Here is a 26334-nt window from a genome sequence, read left to right as displayed (position 1 = left end):
AGAAACATCCAGAGCCACCGTGCACAGGCGTGTGCAGGAAATGGGCTACAGGTGCCGCATTCCCCATGTCAAGCCACTTTTGAACCAGAAACAGCGGCAGAAGCGCCTGACCTGGGCTACAGAGAAGCAGCACTGGACTGTTGCTCAGTGGTCCAAAGTACTTTTTTCGGATGAAAGCAAATTTTGCATGTCATTCTGAAATCAAGGTGCCAGAGTCTGGAGGAAGATTGGGGAGAAGGAAATGCCTGAAGTCCAGTGTCAAGTACCCACAGTCAGTGATGGTCTGCGGTGCCATGTCAGCTGCTGGTGTTGGTCCACTGTGTTTTATCAAGGGCAGGGTCAATGCAGCTAGCTATCAGGAGATTTTGGAGCACTTCATGCTTCCATCTGATTTCATTTTTCAGCACGACCTGGCAACTGCTCACAGTGCCAAAACCACTGGTAAGTGATTTACTGACCATGGTATTACTGTGCTCAATTGGCCTGCCAACTCTCCTGACCTGAACCCCATAGAGAATCTGTGGGATATTGTGAAGAGAAAGTTGAGAGACGCAAGACCCAACACTCTGGATGAGCTTAAGGCCGCTATCGAAGCATCCTTGGCCTCAATAACACCTCAGCAGTGCCACAGGCTGATTGCCTCCATGCCACGCCGCATTGAAGCAGTCATTTCTGCAAAAGGATTCCCGACCAAGTATTGAGTGCATAACTGAACATAATTATTTGAAGGTTGACTTTTTTTGTATTAAAAACACTTATTTTATTGGTCGGATGAAATATGCTAATTTTTTTAGATAGTAATTTTGGGTTTTCATGAGCTGTATGCCAAAATCATCCATATTAAAACAATAAAAGACCAGAAATATTTCAGTTGGTGTGCAATGAATCTAAAATATATGAAAGTTTAATTTTTATCATTACATTATGGAAAATAATGAACTTTATCACAATATGCTAATTTTTTGAGAAGGACCTGTATATATATATATATATATATATATATATATATATATATATATACCTTTATATACACATATATTATACTTTATACACAAACTTTTATATTATATGCGATTAATCGTGAATAATTGATTTGACAGCACATAACAACAACGTAACGTGACAACGTAATTTAACGCAGCGTAATGTAATGTAACGCAACATAATGTTTTACGCGGTGCAATTTAACGTAGCGTAACATAACATAATAATATTAACAATTTAGCTCTTCCTATGATTTTTGACCTCACAAACCTTAGGATTCAAAATGTATATAATATAATATGTATAATATAATAATAACATAACATAAAATTAACAATTGGTTGCTTTGAGGATTTGAACTTGTCTTGAAAATATTTCCGTATTATATCATATATTTTCTTATATTAACAACTCATTGTATTTATAGTCTTATTCTATTCAATATGTGTATATTATTTCGTTGAAAGTGTACATTCTATTTGATTACAATCCTATTTAGTTCATATGTTGTATTGGGTAGCAGACTGGCCTGTGAATTATGTTTATATACAGTATGTAACACTATTGCCCTGTAAGGCATGACATTTCATCCCTTTATATGTCTCAATGGAATGACAATGAAGCTCACTTGACTTGACTTGTCATCAGGTATCTGAGGCTGTGTAACTCAACAACTTCTAGGAGTGAAATCAGGCTTACAGACATCCAAAACCTTTGTGTGGTCAGTTTATCCAGATGTCTATAATCACCTGCTGCTGCTGCAATATGTACATACTTAATGTTCCTCAGAGCCCTATGTGAACATCAGTGGCAGCGGGCAGTAGTGTGTACATCAGCCGTGAGAGTGGATGAGGCAGGGAGCAGGGTGGATGAGGAAACCGCATGATAGGTCGGAGGAAAACTGGCAGGTAAGAGGAAGAAGCAGCTGGCAGGGTGGATGAGGTAGCTGGCAGCATTAAAGAAGCAGCAGCTGGCAGGACAGAGGAGCAGCTGAGTTGTGGTTAGGGCTCAATCTGCAACGGTGCTGAGGTTTCTAGGAGAACCATAGTAGAAGAGAGCATGTGGTCCTCCTCAAATCCTTCACCCTCCTAATCTTTTACATTCTTCAGCAGCTGGTTGGTCTTTTCTCCATCTCAGTTTATCATTTGAAGTTCACAAGGTTTTAAATTAGACTAGTTCTCCTAAAAAAAGACTACTAAACAAATGACGTTGGATAAATGGCAGAAAAATAGCTCACTAAGACATTAAAAACATTGTCTATGTTAGTGGGTAAAGCATTTACGGCAGCAGGTCAGGCCTGGGCATGCCTTCACACTATGGCTATATTACAGGCATACCAGACTGACCTGTTGAGGGAACTGGAGACTAGCGAGGGGGCGGGGCCTGACGTGGTTCAAGAATTTCGTCGGGCCACCGATCTGTCTCTCCGAACCACTAAAGAGACCGCCCGTGCCATTGGGTGGTCAATGGCAGCTAATGTGGCTTCGGAGAGACAACTGTGGTTAAATTTATCTGATATTAAAGACAAGGATAAATATGTTCTGTTGGACGCCCTGCTATCGCCTCCTGGCCCCTTTGGTGAAGCAGTTAACACCGTGGTAGAGAGGTTTCAGGAGGCGAAAAAGCAAGTGGAGGCATTCAAATGATATCTCCCTCACCGTCAACAGGCCCCTGGGGCTTTTGGGCGTGAGCAGCCCCAGCCGGCAAGCTCCTCATACCGAGCGCACCAGAAGGAGAGTGTCGCCTCTCGCGCTCGACACTCTCAGCCAAAGCCTTCTAAGCAGCAGACCGATCTGACGAACGTCCTGTTGGCAAAGAAGGCTTCGGCAAAGAAGGGGTAATGACACTCATGGCGTCAGACTTCTGAGGGCAGCCCCCTCCGGGGTGGAGCAATGTTCACCTCATTACACAATGCCTGCTCCTATGTTGCAGCTATTACTGCTTACCATGCCCCCTTGAGGGGTTTATCTATTGGAAGAGATCTTCTCATTATACGTTTCCTTCGTGGCACCCTGAGTCTGAGGCCTGCAGTTCATACCAGAATTCTAGCTTGGGATCTGGCTCTTGTTCTAGATAGAAGGTCTATCTGTCGCTCCCTTTGAGCCTCTTGAGTCTGTTTCAGAAAAATTTCTGACCCTCAAAACTGTCTTCCTTCTAGCCATTTCCTCACTAAAAAGAGTAGGAGATCTCCAGGCCCTGTCGGTATCTCCTTCATGCCTTGAGTTTGCACCCGGAATGGTCAAAGCATTCCTCTATCTTAAACACGGTTACGTACCTAAGGTTCCAACCAACTTACCACGGCCTATCATACTGCAGGCGTTCTGTCCTCTTCCCTTCAAGGATTTAGACCAGGAGAAACTGAACCTTATCTGTCCAGTCAGAGCACTGGATACTTATGTCCACAGATCTGGCCAGTGGAGAAAGTCTGATCAATTATTGGTATGCTTTAGGCCAGAGGTGGAAGGTAACGAATTACATTTACTCGCGTTACGTAATTGAGTAGTTTTTTTGTGTACTTCTACTTTTTAAAGTAGTTTTTAAAATCTGTACTTTTACTTTTACTTAAGTACGTTTTCTTTGAAGTATTGTACTTCGCTACATTTGAAATCATATCCGTTACTGAGTAAAAAAATAATAATACAAGGGGGGAAAAAAAAAAAATCACACACTCCGGAAACTACTGAATTGATTGAAGGGCGGGAGAACAAACGCGCAAAAAAGGTGACGGCCAGCTGAAGCTGAAAGCTAAGCGCAAAGCGAATTATGGCCAGTATGAAAAGTAGAAAAAAAGCGTTGTTGTCCTCGAGGATAGATATCCAATTTGCAAAAAATGTGGACGCAAAGTGGCTGCAAAAAGAGGATATAGGACACCATCCCTCCTGCAGATAAAGGTATGTCCCGATTTACGTGATGCAAAGGGAATCCCGGAATCCAGTCATGAAAATGGAATTCACTTAATGCAGATGTCACGTAAAACATGCAAAATAATGGATGGATGAATACATGGAAAGTAGAACTGTGCAATAAATCCAATCGCGACATGGTCTGTGGATATTTAAGCTAAGCACAAAAATACTGCAAGTAAATATATAACCCTATTTGTTCTGCTGAGCTGCGTTTGTCTACTACATACTGAAGTACTCGTGACGTTCATGGTGTTTTCAGCGTCTCACAAACAATTTGAGGATATGAATACATGAACATTTCCAGAGCTGCTCTGAGAGAACGCCTAATGAGCATTTTCATAATTTTATTTGAGAAAATCCATTGTAAAATACACTTTTAACAGGTCTTCACAACCCGTCAAAATAAAAGTTCGGTTTTACTAGGAGAAATTATGACAGAAATATATTACTATTGTACTATAGTAATATAAATATATTACTTCTCAAAATAATAATAATAACAACAACAATAATAATACATTTTATTTGAACATTATTTAAAGGAATATTTTTTTTGTCCATGGTTTAATTTAGTAAATCTGTTTTTGCAGCGCTTCCCCAAAAAATAAAAGGACACAAGTTTAAATTTACATTTGATTACCACAGTTTTTGATAATATATTTGGATTAAATCATAAAAAGTAGGGGTGTAAGGATACACAAAACTGACGGTTCGGTTTTCACACGGTTTTGACGTCTCGGTTCGGTTCGGTTTAGAAAGCTAAAAAAAAAAATAAACAGTGGTTTAATGAAAAAATGGTGTCTTTGTCTTTAAATTAATTCAATTACAATTAAACGTTTTGCAAGGATTAAAAATCTGCTAATGCTGTATAGGGAGCCGCACATTACTATAACATTAAAGGTTAACAACAGAGCCTAAATTTAGATGCTATTTATTTTTTAGATATAATAATCAACACCCAACAAATTGTATGAAAACATGTAAACTGAACATAAGGCAGTTTTTGCATTAACTTTACTCTAATTTGTTATTGAAATTAAATAATTTACACAGTTGCTGTCATTTTCATTAAAGATATTTTAAACGTACTTTAAATAATAAAGATATAATTAACAGGTTAAGTAAAATATAATATATAGGATAATATTGTGCATTTATTTACTGCAAGAGTTAATTTCTCTAGGAACCAACAAGTTGTGGACACTTAATCACTAGCCTGCTGAGGTAAATATAATGCTAGTGACAAGCTATGCAGTTTTATTGACGTCTATGCGCTGATGAAACACTGATTGAGCGATTACACGAGTTATGATGCCTTTCAGTAAGTATACTGTATTTTTCAACATACCTTCAGGTGTCCATTCATGTTTATTCTGTAACTGAGGAAGAGATGATCGCGTTTACTCGCGTTTACTCCGCGCTGCCGCTACTGTTACAATCCGTGGTGACAGATAGTTTTAAACTGTGGGTACAGTTTGTCAATTTACATCCATGTGGACAGATTGGTAAACTGTGCCTAGTTTTGTAAAACTGTGCACACGGTAGTTTATTTTTCTTCTGTAATGAAGCTTGGCTGTCCATCTAGTGAAAAATGTTGGTACTGCGGCCAAATAAAATCTTACTGAAAGCTCATTTTTTGAGATATCAACCTAAAATTTGGAACACAACTTCTTCAGATTTTTGGCTTACATTTTCTGGCAATTTTAGAGTAAAATATATTTTGTAATATATATATTTTATATAAAATATAAATAATTATATTTTTACATTGTTCATTTTCATAAACTCAAACTTGTATAACTTTTTTTCTGTTTCACTTTCATAACTTCATAATACTTCACTTCAACATTAATCTGGCAAATGTCTTCTTTAAAACAAGACCAACCATAGGTCTATATTCCAAAGCATTCTTGAATTACAACCATTTAAGTTTGAATAGGGATTTTCATGTCTATGCGAAAAAAGGGGGAGTGACAGTTAAAGGGTTAAACAATATTAAACTATAATATCTATATCTATAATATCTAAAATATAATTTATATATAAAAACTCTCCTACAGTCCAGTCACCATCACTCGCGACGGTCGCGACTCGCACGTATTTTCATTTAAACGTCACTCACTGACGTTTTCCTAACCAGAAAAAAAAACGATTGCCCTGCTCTGCCTCTGATTGGCTAGTACTCATTGCCATCTGGGTCAGAGCCAATTAGAAGCAGGATGTGGGTGGGAAAAAACTCTGTGTATAGGGAAAGGGGAGAGACAGAGGGAACAGGCAAGACAAACTCCTACGTTTAAATAACATATAGAAAATATCTGCTTGACAACGAGCTGAGAACAAGCCCAAATAAGCAACTACACTTTAGAAACAAGCCCAAAAAAAACGCGACCCGCGACCACCAATATTTGGTAGAAGTTCGGTAGAAGAAACATTAATAAAAAGAAACATTAATTTTCTGAATAAAATACATTTCATAGGACAATATTATTCTTAAACATTTTAATAAATTATTAATGTTAAAAATAAGTTGTTAATCTAATTCATTATTAATTAACAAATTTAATTGATTAGACATGTTTAATTGAAATTTTAATAAACAAACAAATTATTTCAAGTTTGTTATAATAAAAGCATTTGTTCAACCAAAAAAAAAAATCCTGTTTTCATTAATTTAACTGTCATTTTAACTGATGATAATAATAATAATACCCATAATTTAATAATACAGTTTATTTATTTAACAATTTATTAATACTGTAAACCGTGATATTTTCTGAGACGTTACCATACTGTGAAAATCTTATACCATTACAACCCTACACGGGAGGGTCCCCCACCCCACCCCCGCTGTTAAAAAAGTAACTCAGTAACTTTTACTCTGAGTCAATTTTAAATAAGCTACTTTTTACTTTTACTTGAGTAGATTTTTAGACCGGTACTTTTACTTGTACTTAAGTAAAATTTCATTGAAGTATTAGTACTTTTACTTGAGTAGAATATTTTATTACTCTTTCCACCTCTGCTTTAGGCCCCCTAAGAAAGGCCTTCATGCATTCAAGCAGATGGTTAGCAAGTGGAAAGTTGAGGCTATCTCTCTTGCGTATGAGGTTTGGGGTCAGCCATCACCTTTGGCCACTAGAGCCCATTCTACTAGGGTTATAACGGCCTCCAAGACCCTAATTTCTGGGGTGTCCATTCAAGAAGTTTGTGATGCAGCTGGCTGGTCCTCGTTGCTTACCTTTGTCAGATTTTATGACCTAGACATGGATACCCCGGGGTCTAGAGTTCTCATGTCATGACAGTTTAACACGACAGGTTCTTGCAGCTATTTATACTTTCCTGGTCATGACGTCACCAACCCGTGACGTTCACTCTCGCCATTGGACTAGTTGACACATGTGCTTCAGACGCAATCACGCAAGGGGCTTCCCCAAATTGTCATTGACGCATCGTCTCGTTCCCTACTTAGGGAACTATGGTTACAATCGTAACCTGAGATGTTTTCCTGCTTCAACTGCAATTGGACAGGATGCATTAAGTCCTGGTTGAACTTTGATCAAGCTTGTGCAGGATAAACAATGAGATTCTCCAAATGCATTTTACGTAGACCTATTAAAGGGATTGTTTGTCCAAAAATGAAAATGTTGTCATCATTTTACTCACCCTCAAGTTGTCCTCAAAAGAAGATATTTTGAAGAATCTCAGTAACCAGTGAACACAAAAGAAGATATTGTAAAGAATGTCGGTAACCAGACAGTTGACGGTGGCCATTGAATTCCATAGTATTTTATTCCCCTAAGTCAATGGCCACCGTCAACTGTCTGGTTACCAACATTCTTTAAAATATCTTCCTTTGTGTTCAGCAGAAGAAAGCCACGTATACAGGTTTGGAACAACTTAACGGTGAGTAATGGTGACAATTTTTTTTTTTAAATAATTCGTTTTGAGAGTGAATGGAAATGCAATTGTAAAATGAAAAATGTGGTTTATTTTATGGCAGTAACCAGAGTTACTGTTCAAGGGACTAAGAAAGCTGGTCCAATTTCTAGGATGTAACAACTGCTTAGTCAAACAATGTTTATTCATGTGATCAGATTAATAAATTATATTTTTCATTGTAAGAAACCATTTAAAAAAAAATGTTACAATTTAAAACAATATCACATGATTAGCCTACTTCTTTATTGTATGTTATTATGAAGTTTGGTTGGTGTTGCAGAATCTAGCCTATATTAACTACGTTTTATTGTTTTAAATCAACAGATCATACTGAGAGACCAACAAACACGTTTAGGCTGGTAAGTACTAAGAATTTACAACAGACCTGTAAATGATAAATTATTATTTTGCTTTCAACAACAACAAAAATTACACACTACTGAGTGCTCAGGGAACTAATAATTTAGACTAGAGGAACAATATTTTGAAGCAGGAGAAACCAGCGACCGTATTTCTTTGTAACACCGGAAGTTGAAGGAATGACATTCTACTGCAGGACAAACCACACGAGACTGGCATGTTGAGTACAATGATGGGATCTGGCTGAATAATTTGAGCTGTTGTATGATAATTTTGTAAATAATAAAAATGACAGCGTTGACGTGTAGGTTTATTAGTCTTGCCGATGGTTTGCTAAGAGGAGCGCCAGTAATCGTTAGCCGAACTGGAGCAGCGCTGCAGAGGTAACGTTATTTGATTAACTTAAAGTTATTAACTTAAATGAAAAAACAAATGTTATCATAAAAGAATGTAATCTCTACCTCAAGATCGTGTAAATCTCACATATACCATATGCTTTGATATCAATCATTTTGAGTTTGAATTGGTGTGCATATAAAGCAAATCTTATTATTTAGGTGTATTGGTAAGTAGGATCACATTTAACAATTTTATATAGTCTAACTGTCAGACGTATCACTTTTTAAAATGATATTTACTATCATGCCGCTGTTTTTTTTATATCTCAGCAGAACTCCTGTCATTCATTGTGTAAGGACGCATCGGACGAACACATGGTGGGATGAACACCTCACAGAAGATAATGCTTCATTTCTGAAGAAGATTATTACAGATGAATACAAACAACTGACCGCAGACAAACTCAATCCCCTCAAGGATGAACCCTGGCCCAGACATGAGTGGGTGGAAGGTGGGTCAGGTCACACGCACAAACTTTTAAGGACTTATTTATAGATCCAGAAAAACTTAAAAATATATTTTTAGCACAAGCACATTTAAATTTTATTTTATATAATTGTACTCATATTGTACATGTACTTATTTTGAGAGAAAAAAGTTGAATTTTATAAAATGTTTGTTTTCATTATATTGTATTTGTGATATGATGTTGTTAAATGTTAAATATGAATCTGCCATGCAATAGCCGGTGATGCTGATATGGCAATAAACTCAAATACTTGACTTGGGTCACAACACAAGAAGTCTTATGTGGTTGTCATTTCTTCTCTGGTCTGGTCAGCCTGCAGGGTTGTTTACACTGATGCTTGATTGATACTTCAGTTTTTGTGGTTGTATTGATTTGTAATCTGCATGTCCTTAGGGAGTCGGAGAGTCGGTCTTTTGGCTGTTAAACTTGGAATGATGCCTGTGTGGACCAAATCTGGAGAGAGACATGTGGTTACCATGCTACAGGTAAACAGTATAAAGTTCATCATTTTATTACAGAGGAGGAGATTACATCAATGTTATAGATCTTTTATGTATAAGATGTAGAATAAAATTTAAAAAAAATGTCAATTATACAGAGAAACACAAAAGTCTTCCCTCAGTTTTCAGGTTTAAAAGCCATATTGTTAAGTGAAAGGGAAGAAATTCAATTGTATTATTGTAAAATTAATGCACCTGTATTTCTTATATTAATCTATTCACAAATTAATAGATTAATAATATCCACAAAAACGTAAAGTGTTTAACAAAAATTAAATGAAATTCACCAATTAATAAAATGAGATTTGCAAGCAAAAAAAAATATACAAATGTTTTATGTCACAAACACTACTCTGCCTGGCATTCATTTGTATTCATTTTTTCCTGTGCATTTGTGAACCGCTTTCTGTGCATTTGTGAATTTCTGCACACATTTGTGAATTGCTTCTTGTGCATTTGTAGATCCCAGCATGCATTTGTGGTTTTTTTAACACTTCTAGCGTCAAGACGTGCAGACAAATCCACAAATAAGTGGACTCCACCCACCGTCTACTTAAGCCAATCCGATAACGGCCCCATTGCTCTGACCCATCATAGCCGGCTCTCGCTCCAATCAATCACAGTGTGCAAAATTTGCTTTTGTGGTCTTGCCCTGAAATAACTTTGATCAGATGTTTAAAAAAGATGTTTAAAATTTGGATTTGGTCATACCATTAGACTGTGTATCAAGCCAAGCTACAGTATTATATTTTATGAGCCTTTGAAAAGGCCAGAGAAACGGCACTTGATATCTGTTATGGGAACGTCACGTTATTCAAGATGGAACAGAAAAGCATTAATAAGTAGCTGACTAATGAATAACTTGTTCAACCTTGTGATAAACATGTGAGTTTGTGTTGCTTGGTTTTTATTTTGTATATGTAACTCTTGTATTTTGTAATTCAGTTGTTGCCATGAAGATAGCCACAGATGCTGACATGGCATTAAATAAAACTATGCTGATACTGTGAGTTTGTGTATTAGGTGAAAATACTGTCACACAACATACATTATACACTCTCAAAACTCAAGTACAGCTGCAGTGAGACTCATACTGTACTCATACGTCACATTTGATCTTATATTTGGTATTATACATGATATGTCCTATATGTCGTCAACGCGAGTGTGCTTTAAAAGGCAATACAGTTCCTTTCACTGGTGCAAAATTAATCTGTTCCTGGCCCAAGTGTAAAGCCAAACGTGATTGGTTGTAGCGAGAGCGTGCTATGATTGGTCAGCGCAATGGGGCAGTAATGTTATTGGATTGAGTAAACAGTGGGTGGAGTCCACTTATTTGTGTATTTGTCTGCACGTCTTGATGCTAGAAGTGTGCGGGATCTACAAATGAATGCCAGGCAGAGTTTTGTTCGTGAAACAAAACACATTTGTAAAAAAAATTATTTGCAAATCTCATTTTATTTATTAATCTTTGTGAAAATCTTTACATTTATTAGTGGATCTTAATCTATTTCTCTGGAATAATGCTACAATTCTAACCCCATATTCCTCACGTAAAACAATAAGTAAAATATGCATGTGTGTTGTAATATAAACATTACTGTGCAGAAGACTTAAGCATGTTAGTATTTAAAAGAAAAAAGGTTATTTATATCTTTTGCTGTAGTGTTTCAAAAGAAAATATCAGTTTACATTTCCATACTTCCTTTTTTAAATGAATTGTAATAATCCAGTGAGATTTTTGTTTGCACAAGCAGTTTGACAACAGCTGATATGTTCAACACAGAGATCTAAACTCACCATCATTGAGTCATGAAGGTGATTTCATGAAGTAACTGAGACAGACTAAATCCAAAAGAACAATGTCTCCAAGACACTTGAAGAAACCTAGCTGCAAAGTTACAGTACTGTGAAACATTTTAGAAGACAATGTCATAAATAGAATTTATTTATGAATAACTAAATCAAATTAATATTTAGTGTGGCCACCCTTGTGCATAGTTTTTCAAGTAACTTTGCTGGTCGGTTTCTTCAAGCGTCGTTGCTCCAGTTCTTGTTTGGAAATGTAAACTGATATTTCCTACTGACACTCTACAGCAAAAGGTATAAATAACAGGCTTAACCATTTTTTGGTGGGTAAAAATACTAACGTGCACAAGACTTTTGCACAGTACTTTATATTTATATTTATATATATATATATATATATATATAGAGAGAGAGAGAGAGAGAGAGAGAGAGAGAGAGAGAGAGAATCAAATTAATAACAAATCAGTCACTTTTTGAAAAATTCGAATAATCTGAAACAAAAAGACTTTACATAGTATGGTTAAGTTTCAAAAACTCTCATCAGAACTTTCTCTGGCAGTCATGTTGTGTAGTGTCTTGAAATGCAGCTGAAAGTGTGTTGATTGTTATGAGATTAACTATCAAATTACATTTTTAAATTTGATTTTTCTTATATCTTGATACTAATCTGTTTATAATTTTATCACACCCAAATCTCTCTCTCTTAGGTGCAGGACTGTCATGTGGTGAAACATCTATCAAAGGAAGAGTATAATGGGAACACAGCAGCTCTGATCGTGGGTGGAAAAAACGTCTCTCCGTTTCATGTGAGTTAGAAATGTCTTTAATGTTTTTCCAATAAGACTGATCTTATCCACACACTCATAACGAACTCTTGTTTCTTCACCTTTCTGGCGATCCTCGACCTCTCTGGAACATGATAATAGACTAGAGCTGTTCTGTTTCTGTGGAGAGGAAGTATAATAAGACCTGAAGAGCTCCTGGAGAGAAATACTGACTAGTAGATACAGAGGTCACCTTTTGTGTGTGTGTGTGTGTGTGTGTGTGTGTGTGTGTGTGTGTGGGGGACCTATCTAAAATATAATGGACAAAAAATATTTTCATTAAAAATATTTTAATTTTAAAAAAAAACTTTGCTCTGAGTCCCTTTTTTTAAAAGTTCTTTGTCAGTAAGCTAGTGTGTGTGTCTGTGTGTTATCTGTCTATATTTGACATCTGCCACAAAGTGCTGCTTGAAGTGTAATTGTCAATTGTCCTGACCTTCAGTCTGAGCCTTCAGTCTCTTTGCAGTCAGTCAACTCCCAAAACACAGCAGAGCAGTTTAGGTTTTATGTGTTTTCTTTTTCTTATCCCTTTCTCTGTTTTAAGGATTATTCAAGTTAGTAAATTACTTGAAGCAACTGAAAGTCAATCTGTCTTTCCCTCAGAGGCCAGAGGGATATTTAGAGATTTTCCGGAATGCAGGAGTTCCTCCCAAACAGAAACTCACCACATTTTGTGTGTCAGACAACAGCATCATCAAACCAGGTAACGCCAATTCACCTTCATTTATATAGCGCTTTTAACAATATAGATTGTTTCAAAACAGTTTTACAGTGATAATAGGAAATTAAAGTAACAGAGATTGTAATGGCTTTACAGCAGCTGTAGAATAAAGTGCACTAGAAGTATTGTCCAGCTAAAGTTAGTTTTGATTGATTCACTTCCGTTGCAAAGATCATTAGTTATTAACTTAGAGGCCACTTACACAACCGTTCTAACAGAGAACCCCTAACGCGCTCTGATCCGCTAACTTGCACAACAACAGTGCCTGGTGGCTCGAGAACGCACACCTTGAAATAGGTTCCAAGGTGCAAGCCTTGAAAAATGTTGAATAAAAAAGTTATCTCTGCAAGGGCTGTGACGGTGGCAGTTTTTTACCCGCGGTGGTTGGGGGGTTGTTTTGAAATTTTTAGTGTTTATTTGAGCAACAAAGTGTTTATTTCAGCAATTCCGTCAAATAAACAACACACTAAAGCCTGTAAAGCATTGACATAAATATCAGTAAATAATGGTAACTTAAATAATATAGGCTAATAGTTAAATATAAAAACAAAAAACCTTTTTATATTTCATCTCAAAGACGCGCCATATAGCCTATACCGTTCCGCGCTTTTAGATGGATGTGGGACACGAGCAGGAAAGAGACCATCGATCTCTTTTCTGATATATATTTTTTTTTTTACTTGTAAAAGACCTGAAGAGTGAATTTTATCTTCCACAAGGGCAAGAAATTTAAGCTATGTTTGATTTTGCGCTGCCAGAGAAAACGAAACTAAAATCACCCACGTGTGTGAAATGTGGTTTACAAATGCGGTTTACAAAAAAACGCACCGTACCAGTGTCTAATAACAAGTACAAACTTTGTTAGGAAAAAGAATTTGACGTGCAAGTAAAAATGTAGGCTATCTGTTCTACAGCGTTTTTCTACTTTACCACAGTAAAGAATGCGAATAGTATAGGCCTAATTAAAAGCGAACCAAAGGAAGAAACCTTTGTAATCCCTGTTGGAAACTTTTCCTTCAGAGACCAGGAGACATTGGGATATCTTTCAAAGCAGAAGTTACTCTTTATTGAGGACTTTGCTGTTACAATGCAGTAGTCATCCAAGTCTAAACTCAATAGCTTAAGCACAGTGTTTTTTACCTTTCAAGGGGGAGGGATTTACATAGAGGTGGAGACTATCTTGAACAAAGCATGTAAATGAAGTATACAGGTTTCGGAAACCGGAACTAGACTGAGAGCGTTACCAATCCTAATCCAATCAGCATATCAACTATTCAAACAGTGAGATTCAAAAACAGGAATGGCAGGCTGAATACAGAGCAGTAATCTGACAAATACAGAAAACAGGATTGGCCGGACTCTCTTCCTGATAACTCTGATATCATCATTTATAACTCAAATGCTAAATTCAGTCTACTAAACTTTCTCAGTTTATATACTATTGTATTGGAACCTAAATTAAACATTTAATACATTTGTAATACAACATCCCCTTCTAAAATGGGTGAGACGTGACTGAAGATTTGGGAAAAGAAACAAGAGATTCCATGCAGGAATGAGTCACGATTTTTTAAATATTCGATTAGTTGATTTTATTATAGGGCTGAACGATTCATTGCATTTGCGATAATATCGCGATATGATGAAACACGATTTTGTAACCGCAAAAGCTGCGATTACACTGGTCACGTGACGCGAGAGAAAAGCAGTCTGTCTGCAGATCAAGCATCAACTTGGCACGCTACGCATATAGGTCTGGCATACAGGAAAGAACAGTTTATTTTTAATGTATGTGATATTGTGTTATTTATTCTCTCTCCAACAATTCTGGATCGATTCAGAGAATTTCAGAATCGAGTCTGAGCTTAGTTTTTAAACACAGATGCGTGATGACGCTGCACGTGCTTTAGAAACAACCGTATTCTGCTTGTTTCTAATTTCTCTCTCACACACACACACACACACACACACACACACACACACACACACACACACACACACACACACACACACACGACACTGCTCAAACCTTCCGAAATATAATCTTCCATAAAGTTCGGGGTTTAAGCGAATTACAAGGACAGTCGCGGGCTTCATTGCACAGGTTTTGCCGCTTTGATGCATGCAGTGCGCGGTCTTGGCCGCCGGAATTTTCCTTACAACTGCTCCACAAAGGCATTATTTATGTCTTTTGGAATGCAGTTGGCTTAAATATTAAAAATATAAAAATCACTGAGAAAGCTGCTTTCATTTTAAAAAACGTACGCGCGCTTTGTGAAGAGCGCTCGTGCATGGGGCTGTGAGCGACTGGTTAAATGTACTTGCATCTCAAAATGCTTTTATGACGCAAAATTAATGTAAACACGGTCAGTTATATCTTAACCCAACAAGACAAACCACATTTACAATTTCAAAAGAGATATGTGCATTAGTGTGAATTCAGCTTATCGTATCTAAACTGAGGGGGGAATCACTCCAGCTCTTGAATGGAAAACGTTCAGACAGCCTACTTTTAAATACTGAAAGCACTCTTTGTTTATTGCTTGTAATGTTTTTTTTTGTTCCTCTTTATTTACTAGCTCTTATATTTTGAAGCTATATTAGTTTATAGCCTATTTAAAATTATTAACATGTAATTGGTTTAATTAAATGTGTTTATATATATATATATATTATATTTTTTTAAGTATGTATATTTACACATGTAATTATATACATATTTTAAGTGTTATTAAGATTAATTAATAAGAAAAAAAGTAGATCGGATCATGAGCTGCCTAAAGATTCCCATCCCTACTGTACAATGATTTATTGCTTGTCTTTGTCGACTAATACAGAAGGTAAAGAACTTAAAAAGTAATCGCATATTAAATCGCAATCGCAATATTGGTTAAAAAAAATCGCAATTAGATTATTTTCCATAATCGTTCAGCCCTATTTTATTATAGAATATCGAATAGGTTGTGCGATTATTCTCTAAAATAAAATCTCCATGTTTTCAGTGGTGACGCGTTCAGAGGGTGACGGTGCCAATAAAGCACATAACATCTGTCACAAAGAACTGGCAAAAGTAATGATTATGAATGTGCAAGAAGACATTTTAATTGTTTATTTTTAAACTAGTGTTTTCTGTATCAGTGTTGGCTGCAAAGATGAAGTTGACAATGCTGACTCGTCATCTTCACAGTGAATGCGCCTATAGAGAGAATGCACATTTCTTACGGATTACATAAGCAGAGAGTTGGCTAGTGGGTTTCTTTTCGTTTTGAATTGTTTTGTTTAAAAGTAGACAATTCAAGCTTTCAATTATGGAATAACTAATGGACTATTGTTAAATTCGCTGATAATCGGGTGACCAGATCACAAACCAGAATTTAATTTCTAACCTATTATTTATTTTATAAACAAAGCTTTGTGCTTCACTCATCACCGCAGTGGCGCTTTACAACCGCTGTGGTGCGGTTGTCAAGTTTACTGGCACAGCCCTAATCTCTACACTAACTTCTAAAACGCGAACCTGTGAAAACGCTGATGGCGTGCACATGCAAATTACTATAGGTATGCTATATGGTATAGTCTATAGGTATGCGGGTTTGAATGTATATGTGCGCAGGCGTGTAGTCTTTCTTTACCAATTGACTTCAACAAATAACTCGTCTGGCCGTCATTTTTTTATCGCTTCTGCGTAGTCATGTGAACTGGAATAAAATCACCAACTCTTTACTCTTGCCGGATAAAGAAAATAAGTTGTTTCAGCTTTATACCTTTAATTACACGTTTGAGTGAATAAACCTTATGATGTTTGCGTTTTAAACCATATGACATTGTGTTCGTGTTTTTATGTTTTGTATTTTTTGTTTTATCTAGGCACTCCTCTCTATGCAGCTCACTTCCGTCCAGGACAATATGTGGACGTCACAGCGAAAACGTGAGTGAAATATAAACGCACACACACACACAAATTAGTCACACCTTTTAAGTTGTGATGTAATTTTCTTATATATTCCAGCTTAATATTTTAGAGACTATAAAACTATAAATAATCCATTTGTAGATTCTCCCGACCTTTAAACAATATGGCTCGATCAAAAAAAATTGTTTGTTTGACCAGCCCAGCATTGTAACATTGGCTCAACCAGTGGTGTGAGTTTGGGATAGGACTCTCTGTCTGCTCAACCAGGGGAAGATGGGGAATGTATCTGCCATTATTTTTTGAATTTCCATTTAGTGATACTAACATGTATGATGTTTCATTGATGATCAAACCAACAACATGGGCCCTATCATACACCTGGCGCAATGCAGCGTCAGGTGCTACGCAAGTGTTTGTTGCTAGTTTCAGCCCGACACAGTTATCATTTTCACGTCCTGCGCCATGTTGTTTAAATAGCTAATGCATTTGCGCCCATTTGTTCGCCCATGGGCTTGCTGGTCTGAAAACGAGGTGTGTTCAGGCGCATTGTTGGCGTGTTGCTCTTTTGAGGCAACTGAAATAGACTACACACTTGACCAACAAAATCCTGGTCTAAAGTCAATGCTGCAATATTTTTTTTGTTATTTAAAGAGCGCGTTAGTAATGTGCGCCTATAGGCGGGTCCACAATGCACGTACACTCTGCTTATTACACACACAGGGATGCACAGCAGCACACAGACATGCAATTATTACAAATAAAAGGATTACAATGTAAAAGTCAAGACACCTTTATTTATATAGGGCTATTTACAATACAGATTGTTTCAAAGCAGCTTTACAGAGATAACAGGAAAATAATGTTGTAATAATATTTTTAAATATAAAATGAAATGTCCCCAACTAAGCAAGCCAAAAGCCAATGGCAACAAATGCGAAGAAAGGCGAAAAAGGCGACAGTGGCAAGGAAACAAAACTCCATCAGGTGACAGAATGGAGAAAAAAAGCCTTGGGAGAACCCAGGCGCAGTCAGGGGGCCAGTCCTCCTTTGGCCAACAAACGAACAGTGTATAATTATGATTTAGGTAGCATTACAGTTCAGAAGTCAGATTGGATCAGAACTTTCACAATATTTATCCAGTTCCATCTGGTTGTGGGTCGGACTCATCAAGCTGATATGGAGACGAGTTTGTTGAGGTGTCCATGAGGCTTTCACAGTGTTGATGAAGCTGGCACTTCAGGGATGAATTGTGTGAATTTTGATATTCTAGGTATTATCAACTGGCCAGAATTTTGAGATCGCAATAGACGTAACGGACTATAATGCGTTAAGAGCTCGCTCAAGTACAGGGGAGCTAAACCATTTAGTGCTTTTTAAGTAATCATCAATATTTTAAAATGTATGCGATGTTTAATAGGGAGCCAATGCAGTGTTGACAGAACCGGGCTAATGTGGTCGTACTTCCTGGTTCTGGTAAGAACTCTAGCGGCTGCATTTTGGACCAGCTGTAGTTTATGTATTAAACGTGCAGGGCAACCACCCAGTAGAGCATTACAATAATCTAGCCTTGATGTCATGAACGCATGAACCAATTGTTCTGCATTTTTCATTGAGAGCATATAACGTAATTTAGATATATTTTTAAGATGAAAAAATGCAGTTTTACAGATACTAGACACGTAACTGTCGGAGTGAAAAGGAGAGGATATGAGGACATAACAGGCTGACGTGCGTACAGATTTTTCCTTCCTTTCCAAGTATCAACAAGGACGTATTTGCGTTCAGCTTGTTCACCTGCTCAATTTCGTACCTCAGTCACTCTCGTGCTACAGTGGTATCGTTGTCAGTTGACAAGAACATCGCCGTTAGGCCACCAGTGGGGCTGGGCGATATATCGATATAAAAAATATATAGATGTATTTTTAAATGTGATATGGAATTAGACTATATCGCATATATCGATATAGTTCAAATTTGTGCTATGATCCTTGCTCCAAGCAAGCTGCTGACTGCTTTTGTAGAAATATGTATATCGTGCATTCTATCAGTTGCAGTTCTGGCGCCTCCGTCTCAACAGCATTAGTGTACAACGCGACAAATAGCCTACTCACATCATATATTAAGGTAGAGGAACGGGACACAGCAGTTCAGTGAGTTCACAAAAGTTCATTATTTGCATTTGCTTTAAAGCCTTGCCGGTTAAACATGTCATTCACTGCTGATGCGCTGTTCTAACGTGCGCTTTACTGAGCGCGAACACCCGAAGCCCACATGCACTAAAAGCATGTCTAACTGCGCCTGGTTACTGGACTAAGTTATCTTTCGAGTCTTATTTCGCTAATACTCTCAAATACACACAAGGTTTACATAAGGAAAGTTGGTTATGTCTAAACTGAAAGCAAACCGAGAAAAAATTTAGAGAAATCTCCTTGTCAAATGTGTGTATAGACCTATTGTATAGACGCGTCACGTACAGGTCTTAAAGAGACAGTGCAGCCGCTTGTCCTTAACGGGATAGTTCACCCAAAAATAAAAATTCTGTATATTTTCCTGCTTTTTTGTCCTTAGCCAATCACATGCCTGATAAAGATATGGTGGATTCCGGCTTGTCCCAATAGATGGCCTGCTTGCACTCTTTAGCCTTGCGCACAAGCAAATCCGTTTGCTCTCTGAAGATGCGTTCAGTCTTTCTGCCATGTAAATAGCGAATCCGCCATGGTGCTAGCGCAACTGGCTTTTAAATGGAATGGGAAATTACACTAATTGTTTTTTGCATGTTACGCCCAAAACACACCCATTACTCATTAAGAGAATAGGGACAACCCTTTTAGACCATGCACCGGGTGCGCCAACCATTTTTTCCTGTCGTTAAACTAGCAAAAGTGGATTCGTACACGCCCTAAGTGCACTTGCGCTGTGCACTTAGATCATTAAAATAAGTCCACATATATTGTTTTTTCCCCTCATTCCTAGAATAATTTTTAATTCAAGTTTTTCGGCAGAAATGTTTTTACACTCTGACTTAAATTATATGATAGGTAGATGCGTTTTTCAAACCGTGACACAATTTTTAGATTGACTGATATTTTAGTCAGTGGAAGCGTGCATCCTACTGTCCCAAATGGCCTGATCTCTATATCTCTCTCTTTCCCTTTTACCCCCTCCCCTCCTCCTTCCATCTAATTTGAAGAGCTTCATCTTCTCATCAATTAATGAGTGTGTGAATCTAAGGGAGCGAGTGCCAGGGTCGGCTCCGCTGAGAGTCACTTCAGCTCTTTCTGCAGTAAATCAGCCTGAGATTTCCTTTCTACACAGATTTACACTTGATCACTAGATTATACCTGTGAGAAAGGCCTTTGAGAAACCGCAGAGAGACTTACCCCAGCCTGTAGGTCATTGATAAAACAGCAGTAACTATCCTTGGGAATTCACAGTAATTCATTGTCATTTTTCTATTTAAATAATAGAAAAAGAACCATACTTTGCAATATGTGCAATCGTGAATTTTAAAGTGGACCTATTAAGTAAAAAAAAATAATAATAAAAAAATAATAATAATAATATGTCCCCAGAGTGTGCATGTGAAGTTTCAGTTCAAATTACCCCACAGATAATTTATTATACCATGCTGTAATTCCTTTTTGGGTGGAATCAAAAAATATTCTGTTTTTGTGTGTATCTTTAAATGCAAATGAGCTCCTGCTCCCCACCCTGCTTTCCAGAAGAGGGCGGACTCTTTACAGATCGTGAAGGGCATCAACTAACAAAACATGTTTGTTTTTGATCATCTGTATTGCCGTTACGCTCACGTGACATTGCGGTTCTTTGTCATCATGAAAGTTTATTTATTTATTATATTTAATTATTAACACAGTTCACATAAACACAGTCAGTTATGTCTGTGAACGTAAACCGCTGGGAAAGAAATCGCATGTGTATATTAGATCTGTGTATAAAGTGGCTGCCGCTGAATGTACAGTACATGCTCCTCTATGATATTAATGTGAATCAAACAACAAAAGAAAAACAGAAAATCACTCACTGCTTTTAATTGAATAACTTTAGTAGCTTTAATAAGAATGGGCCGATTCCATCGCCAGTCGTGGCCAGGGCCTGTTATATTATGACATCACAATGCTTAGCATACCTGAATAGCTCGTTTTGAGAGACTTTTTATGATTAAAGGGGAAAAATAGTGGATGGATTTTTACCGAAATAGGGTGGTTACATAATTGACACATAAAAACACAAATGACTTCTGTTTGTTTCTACATATTAAGCTGGAATAAAATGAAGTATTTTGACATTAAAAGTAATTACACCCATCACCTTTTTTTGAAGAGAGCCTTGCTTCAAAGAACTCTTGATTAATCATAGCATCTGAGTTGTCAGCCCTATTTCATGCCTGAGATCCTGCCTATCTGCAGCTCCATCCACATATCTCTTATGTTGCTACACAGCATTTTATTAACTGAACGTTCTTTTTACATCTTTACGGCATTACACTGTTGATCTTTTTAATTGTAGAATTGGCAAGGGTTTTCAGGGAGTAATGAAACGTTGGGGGTTCAAAGGTCAGCCAGCTTCCCATGGACAAACTAAAACGCACAGGAGGCCAGGCGCTCTGGGGCCGGGAGGGGTGAGTGTTTTTATTTCTGTACTTGTAGTGTCACTTAATGCTAATAACTAATATTCAGAAGTTTGGGATCAGTAATATATATTTTTTTAAAGAAAGTTCGGCAAGTATGCATTAAATTGATCAAAATCATTGTTAGACAAAAACTTTTGAACTTTTCTATTCATCAAAGAATCCTCAAAAAAAGTATCCACAAAAATATTAATCATTACATAGTAATATTTTTGTGTCATCAGCATATTAGAATGATTTCTGAACGATCATGTGACACTGGAGTAATGATGCTGAAACTTCAGCTTTGCCATCACAGGAATAAACTATATTTTAAAATAATTTAAAGACCCCCTATGGTGAAAATTTAAGTTGTTCAAAGTGTTTCTAATGCTGATTTTTAGAAGGCAGCTGTCTGACTATGAGATGGTGAACAGGATCATGGTTTTTGTAACATTAGCAACACATTGTATAGCTGTTTGATAACAGTCAAGCCCAAGGCTAATCACATTAATTACCGTTATGTGTCCGATGTAGAGAGCAATACAAAAAAACGCATTACCATTCACTCTTTCTCTTCTTCTGAATCAGTTTCTGGTTCAAACATGGCTGAATTAAGCCAGTATGTCCACTTGCTATTGAGTAGCACTTACTAAAGTAGCACTAAAGTTGAACTAGTGGATCAGGTATTCTGAGCTGATGTTAGTGAGTGGAGGCGGGTCTAATTTACATATTCATAGATACGCAAGGGTTTAGAGTTACAGTAAAGCAATTTTTAGGCATGAAAAATGTATTTAATTAGAAAAAACATTTAAATATCCCATTTTAGTGAACAAAGATTAGTTTTAAGTGATAATTATTGACTACAGGGGGACTTCTAGATAGGAAACAGTTATAGAGTAATAAGTATAGATTTTATAACATTTTTTTTTTTAAAGTTTCCTGCAGTTGTACCTGTTTTAAAATTAAAAGCAGTTTTCCACTTTATATGACCTTTGGTATCATTTAAAGAGCATAAAGATGTCGTAAAGTATCTTTTTTTGCAATCAAAATGTAGATCTGTGTCTAATATTGGCCTATATATTGCTTTCAAAATACTGTATATGTAATTATGGATAATCAGCATCTGCTAAAATATCCATAATGCATTTATTTTTTTTCCTGTTGAGGGTGGATCTGTTGCAACGGAAGCTGCTGTTCAATCCTGATTGGAAATTTTGTCACAGAGATACTAGGAAGGATCTGATTTAATTTCTTATCAGGAACACAATATATCCCTCTCACTTAAACATTTTCAGATATTGAAGCACTTTCTCAGAGGTTTCACATCAGTCATTTCAGCGTGCCGTAACTGTCCTGTATGGTCTCTAGAGAGTTTAGCGTGACCTCAGCATGCTCTTTGAATGGTTAATGGATGAGTTAAGTAACTTGTCTCCTCTCCATCAGGATCCAGCAAAGGTTTTCAAAGGAAAGAAGATGCCAGGCAGGATGGGAAACATATATGACACTGTTCATGGATTGAAGGTACATTGATGAGAATCCACAAAATGCCTTTTCGTATCTTTTAGATTTAGCACACACAATTTCAAAGCTCAGCTGCTGTATTATAATGTCTTGTGCTTAGGAGGCATCTACTGTAAAGTCACCTGGTGTCACAGTGAAAACTTGTGTGTGATTGTTTGTAGTTTCACTAAGGTCTTTTCTCTGGCAGATATGGAGGGTGAACACCAAGTATAACGTCCTCTACGTCAACGGTTCGGTACCGGGTCACCGCAACTGTATTGTTAAGGTAAAATGCCTCACACATACTCACTCACAAGTATGCCAAGTCTCATGTACTTGTCCTCAGGAAGAATATCTTTTGGTGAAGGACCTTCTCCTTCTTTGCTTTTATCTTCTCTATCTTTGCTTTTATCTTCTCTGCTGCTTCTTCACTTTCAGCAGCATTTAGCTAAAAAGATGCATGTACAGTACTGTCCATGCCAACACTAGCACTGAGCTTGGCATGCTAGCATGCTGAAACATTTATCTATATCAATTAGGGCTGGACGATATGGCCAAATTTTATATCACGATATATTTCTTAATTTCGGTCGATACGATATAATTCCGATATCGATATGAACAATATAAAAGCCTCAGAAAAACTGCCAAGAACGCCCATAGCAGATGTCTGTTCCTACAATCTTCGGAAAAATGAATTTGCCAAGTCTATGAAATCTGCTGGAGTCTTTCGCTACTGCACCATAACAAACTACATGAAGCAATGAAATAACCCATCATAACAATAATATTCTCTTCTCAATACCTGCTACAAGACTATGAAAGGGGTAGCATATGGGTAGCAATATTCAGTTTGAAATGTAATATGCAAAATGACAATGTAATATGTAAAATGGCAATGCATTTCTGTTTTTAAATATACATTTGCCATAACATTTGTGAAACATTTGGTACACAAAATGGGGGAATTTTTTTCCGATTTAAATCCCATTTCCTGCATTTACATATATTTAGGGACTATGGTGTTACAAAATCCAGGAAATAATTAAGTTGATTATAATGATAAATTCTGGCAAAAATAAAAGTAGGCTACTAAACTATGTATAACAAAAATGTCTTACTTTTTTCAAGACTTGAGATAATCATTTTATAAAGTCAGAAATGTTCACCATTAATGTTTTGTGTGTAAATAAAACTGAAATATACAGAAATTGAATAAGGTTATCAAATAGTCTGAACTGCATAAATTATAAATTAAATATAGATTAATCCTTATTAAAGCTACACACGTTCTTTAGACAAGATCAGTGAGTAATTTGCTCTGTTCCCCTTTGTCCTTTGGTTAACTTAACTGACAGACAGAATTGGCTGCTGTCCCTTTAAGATCTGTCGCTGATGAGAGGATCTTACGCATTTAATTTTCTCATAGGCTACTCTTAACTTTCATTTAAGATTTTATTTAACTCATTTAGACTGTTCTTGTGAGGATACAATTGACAAAAAGGACATTTTGGCATAAATGTGTGTGTTATTATACAAGCGCTAAAGAAAGAGAACTGGATTCTGCGCATCGTGTGCGTGTGTGTGCGCGCATCAGGACATACACAGGGAGCGATACCTGCTCATTAGAACTTTCGGTGAGCTATTTTTAGAGTGTGGACGCGACGTTCCTGGCCGCGGACGCGCGCATCGGCACAGTCTATCTCCTGATCCTCTTTTGATGTGTTCCCGCTGCTAGTCGGACTCGGCAGTCACACTCCGGCACATTTTGCAGCACGCTGAAACAGCGAAAAACCACTGAATTTATACCACTGAATTAGTCTTTCCTCTCTTATCAACTATTTCGTATGCTTTCTCCTCACTTGTGGAAGCTCGTTCAGTCACATTTGTATTGCGGTCAGGGGCGCTCATTCTGTGGCTGAAACTTGTCGCGTTGGAGATCCGCTGTTCTGAGCAGTGGCTGCGTGTCTGTGGTGTACGTCATCAGGAAAGTAGCCAATTGTGTTCTGCTCTTTCTGACGGCTGCGCGCCTAACGTCAGTCAGTGACAAATGCTGCTATATATATTTCTAATATCGAAAATGTGTTTAAAAATCATATCACCGTTATCGAAAAAAAAAAATCGCGATATATATATTGATATTGAATTATTGTCCAGCCCTAATATCAATGCACAGAGGCGTTCGTGTGTACAAAGTGCATCAGTGAATCGATCATATGTAGTCAGCATTTTGTCTCGTTGAGTTTGCTTGCATACACTCAAAGTGCTTCTTGTTCAGCAAATGATGACATCATAGTACCTAGTCGAGTGTAGTAAAAACGGCATTATAATCTTTGAGGCAGTGTTCTTGCCCAGTTGTCTAAACGTTGTGCTTGCATTCACTCGATCAGGTTAGAGACACGGTTCTGCCCACTCGGTTTGAGAAGAACAAGAGCCCGCCATTCCCCACGTTCTTTGCTGATGGAGACGAAGAGCTCCCTGAAGACCTCTACGATGAGGACATGTTCCAGTTTGGGGAGCCCATGCCTGAATGAGGTTGTGATCCCACAAGTCTTCTTGCTTACGCCTGTTTAAAGGACACGGGCATGACGTGACCCTTGATCAGGGTCTTTCATCTAGTGGATTCCGCCTTGCTGAGCTGAAAAGACTTTTGAAGACGAGATTTTGTCAAGTACACATAATATTCTCGTACAGAGTAAACACTGTCTATTTCTGTATAAAGACTGGATCATGTTAAAGTATTAAGCGCAGTTGTCTATTTAAACAATAAAACCTGTTTGATTAAAATCTCTGCATTTCTTGTATTTTCATATGTTGTAGCATTAAAACACAAACACACACATTTGGTATTAAAGAAATACGAAGAGTTATACATTTGACAATCACTGTAAAACTAGAGGATACTCAACATTAATACTTTAAAATAAACTTAATATTAAACTAAGCTGCATGCACACATTTCAATTTGTGTGAGTTCAAAACATTTGATAAATGTGATAAATCTACTCTTTTAATTTGATAGTGTTTTTCTGAAGCTCACCTGTAATTAAATCATCTAAACTATTTATTAATTACCTAACCTCATTATTATTATAAGTTGTTTATTTTTGTGAACGCGTATGTAAGAGTTGTCAGCATTTCTGGACTTATTTGACAATCTGCTTTATGGACATGAAGTTGCAAATACATCAAACTGACAGCAAAACTGTGTAAGGTTACCCTGATGGGACACACTGTGCTGACCTCTGTGCATTAGAAAAGAGACCGGGAGGAGGAGGCGCAGACGGAAGGATGAATAGATGCTGACAATGGTTGACATTTCTCCCTCTCTCTCTAAGTGAGGGGAATAAATCAAGGCATTAATGTTGCATGAGTTAAAG

General features: G+C 37.1%; 1 protein-coding gene across 2 annotated transcripts; it reads left to right on the top strand.

Moving 5' to 3' along the window:
• The first annotated feature begins 8337 nt into the window (after positions 1 to 8337).
• Positions 8338 to 25741, top strand: mrpl3 (mitochondrial ribosomal protein L3). 2 transcript variants are annotated; one of them, XM_077195516.1, is made up of 10 exons: positions 8338 to 8572; positions 8858 to 9039; positions 9451 to 9542; positions 12074 to 12172; positions 12794 to 12893; positions 16779 to 16839; positions 21352 to 21463; positions 22898 to 22975; positions 23163 to 23240; positions 25345 to 25741. In XM_077195516.1, the coding sequence occupies exons 1-10, from the start codon at positions 8478 to 8480 to the stop codon at positions 25486 to 25488; spliced, it is 1041 nt and encodes a 346-aa protein (XP_077051631.1). In that variant the 5' UTR covers positions 8338 to 8477; the 3' UTR covers positions 25489 to 25741. The 2 variants fall into 2 exon arrangements, with proteins under 2 accessions (XP_077051631.1, XP_077051632.1); XM_077195517.1 differs by having other exon boundaries at positions 8348 to 8572; positions 8861 to 9039.
• Positions 25742 to 26334: the final 593 nt, after the last annotated feature.

Source organism: Siphateles boraxobius, unplaced genomic scaffold, assembly GCF_051911475.1.
Source record: "Siphateles boraxobius isolate OS27281-9 unplaced genomic scaffold, OSU_SipBor_1 33, whole genome shotgun sequence".
Lineage (NCBI taxonomy): Eukaryota > Metazoa > Chordata > Actinopteri > Cypriniformes > Leuciscidae > Siphateles > Siphateles boraxobius.
Note: the sequence above shows the minus strand (reverse complement) of the source record. Positions and strands in the feature narration are given on the sequence as shown.

Coding starts and splice junctions, on each gene's coding strand:
- mrpl3 (XM_077195516.1), top strand. CDS start 8,478: ATGACAGCGTTGACGTGTAGGTTTATTAGTCTTGCCGATGGTTTGCTA. Junction 16,840..21,351: donor GTGGACGTCACAGCGAAAAC/GTGAGTGAAATA, acceptor TTTTAATTGTAG/AATTGGCAAGGGTTTTCAGG. Junction 23,241..25,344: donor ACCGCAACTGTATTGTTAAG/GTAAAATGCCTC, acceptor TCACTCGATCAG/GTTAGAGACACGGTTCTGCC.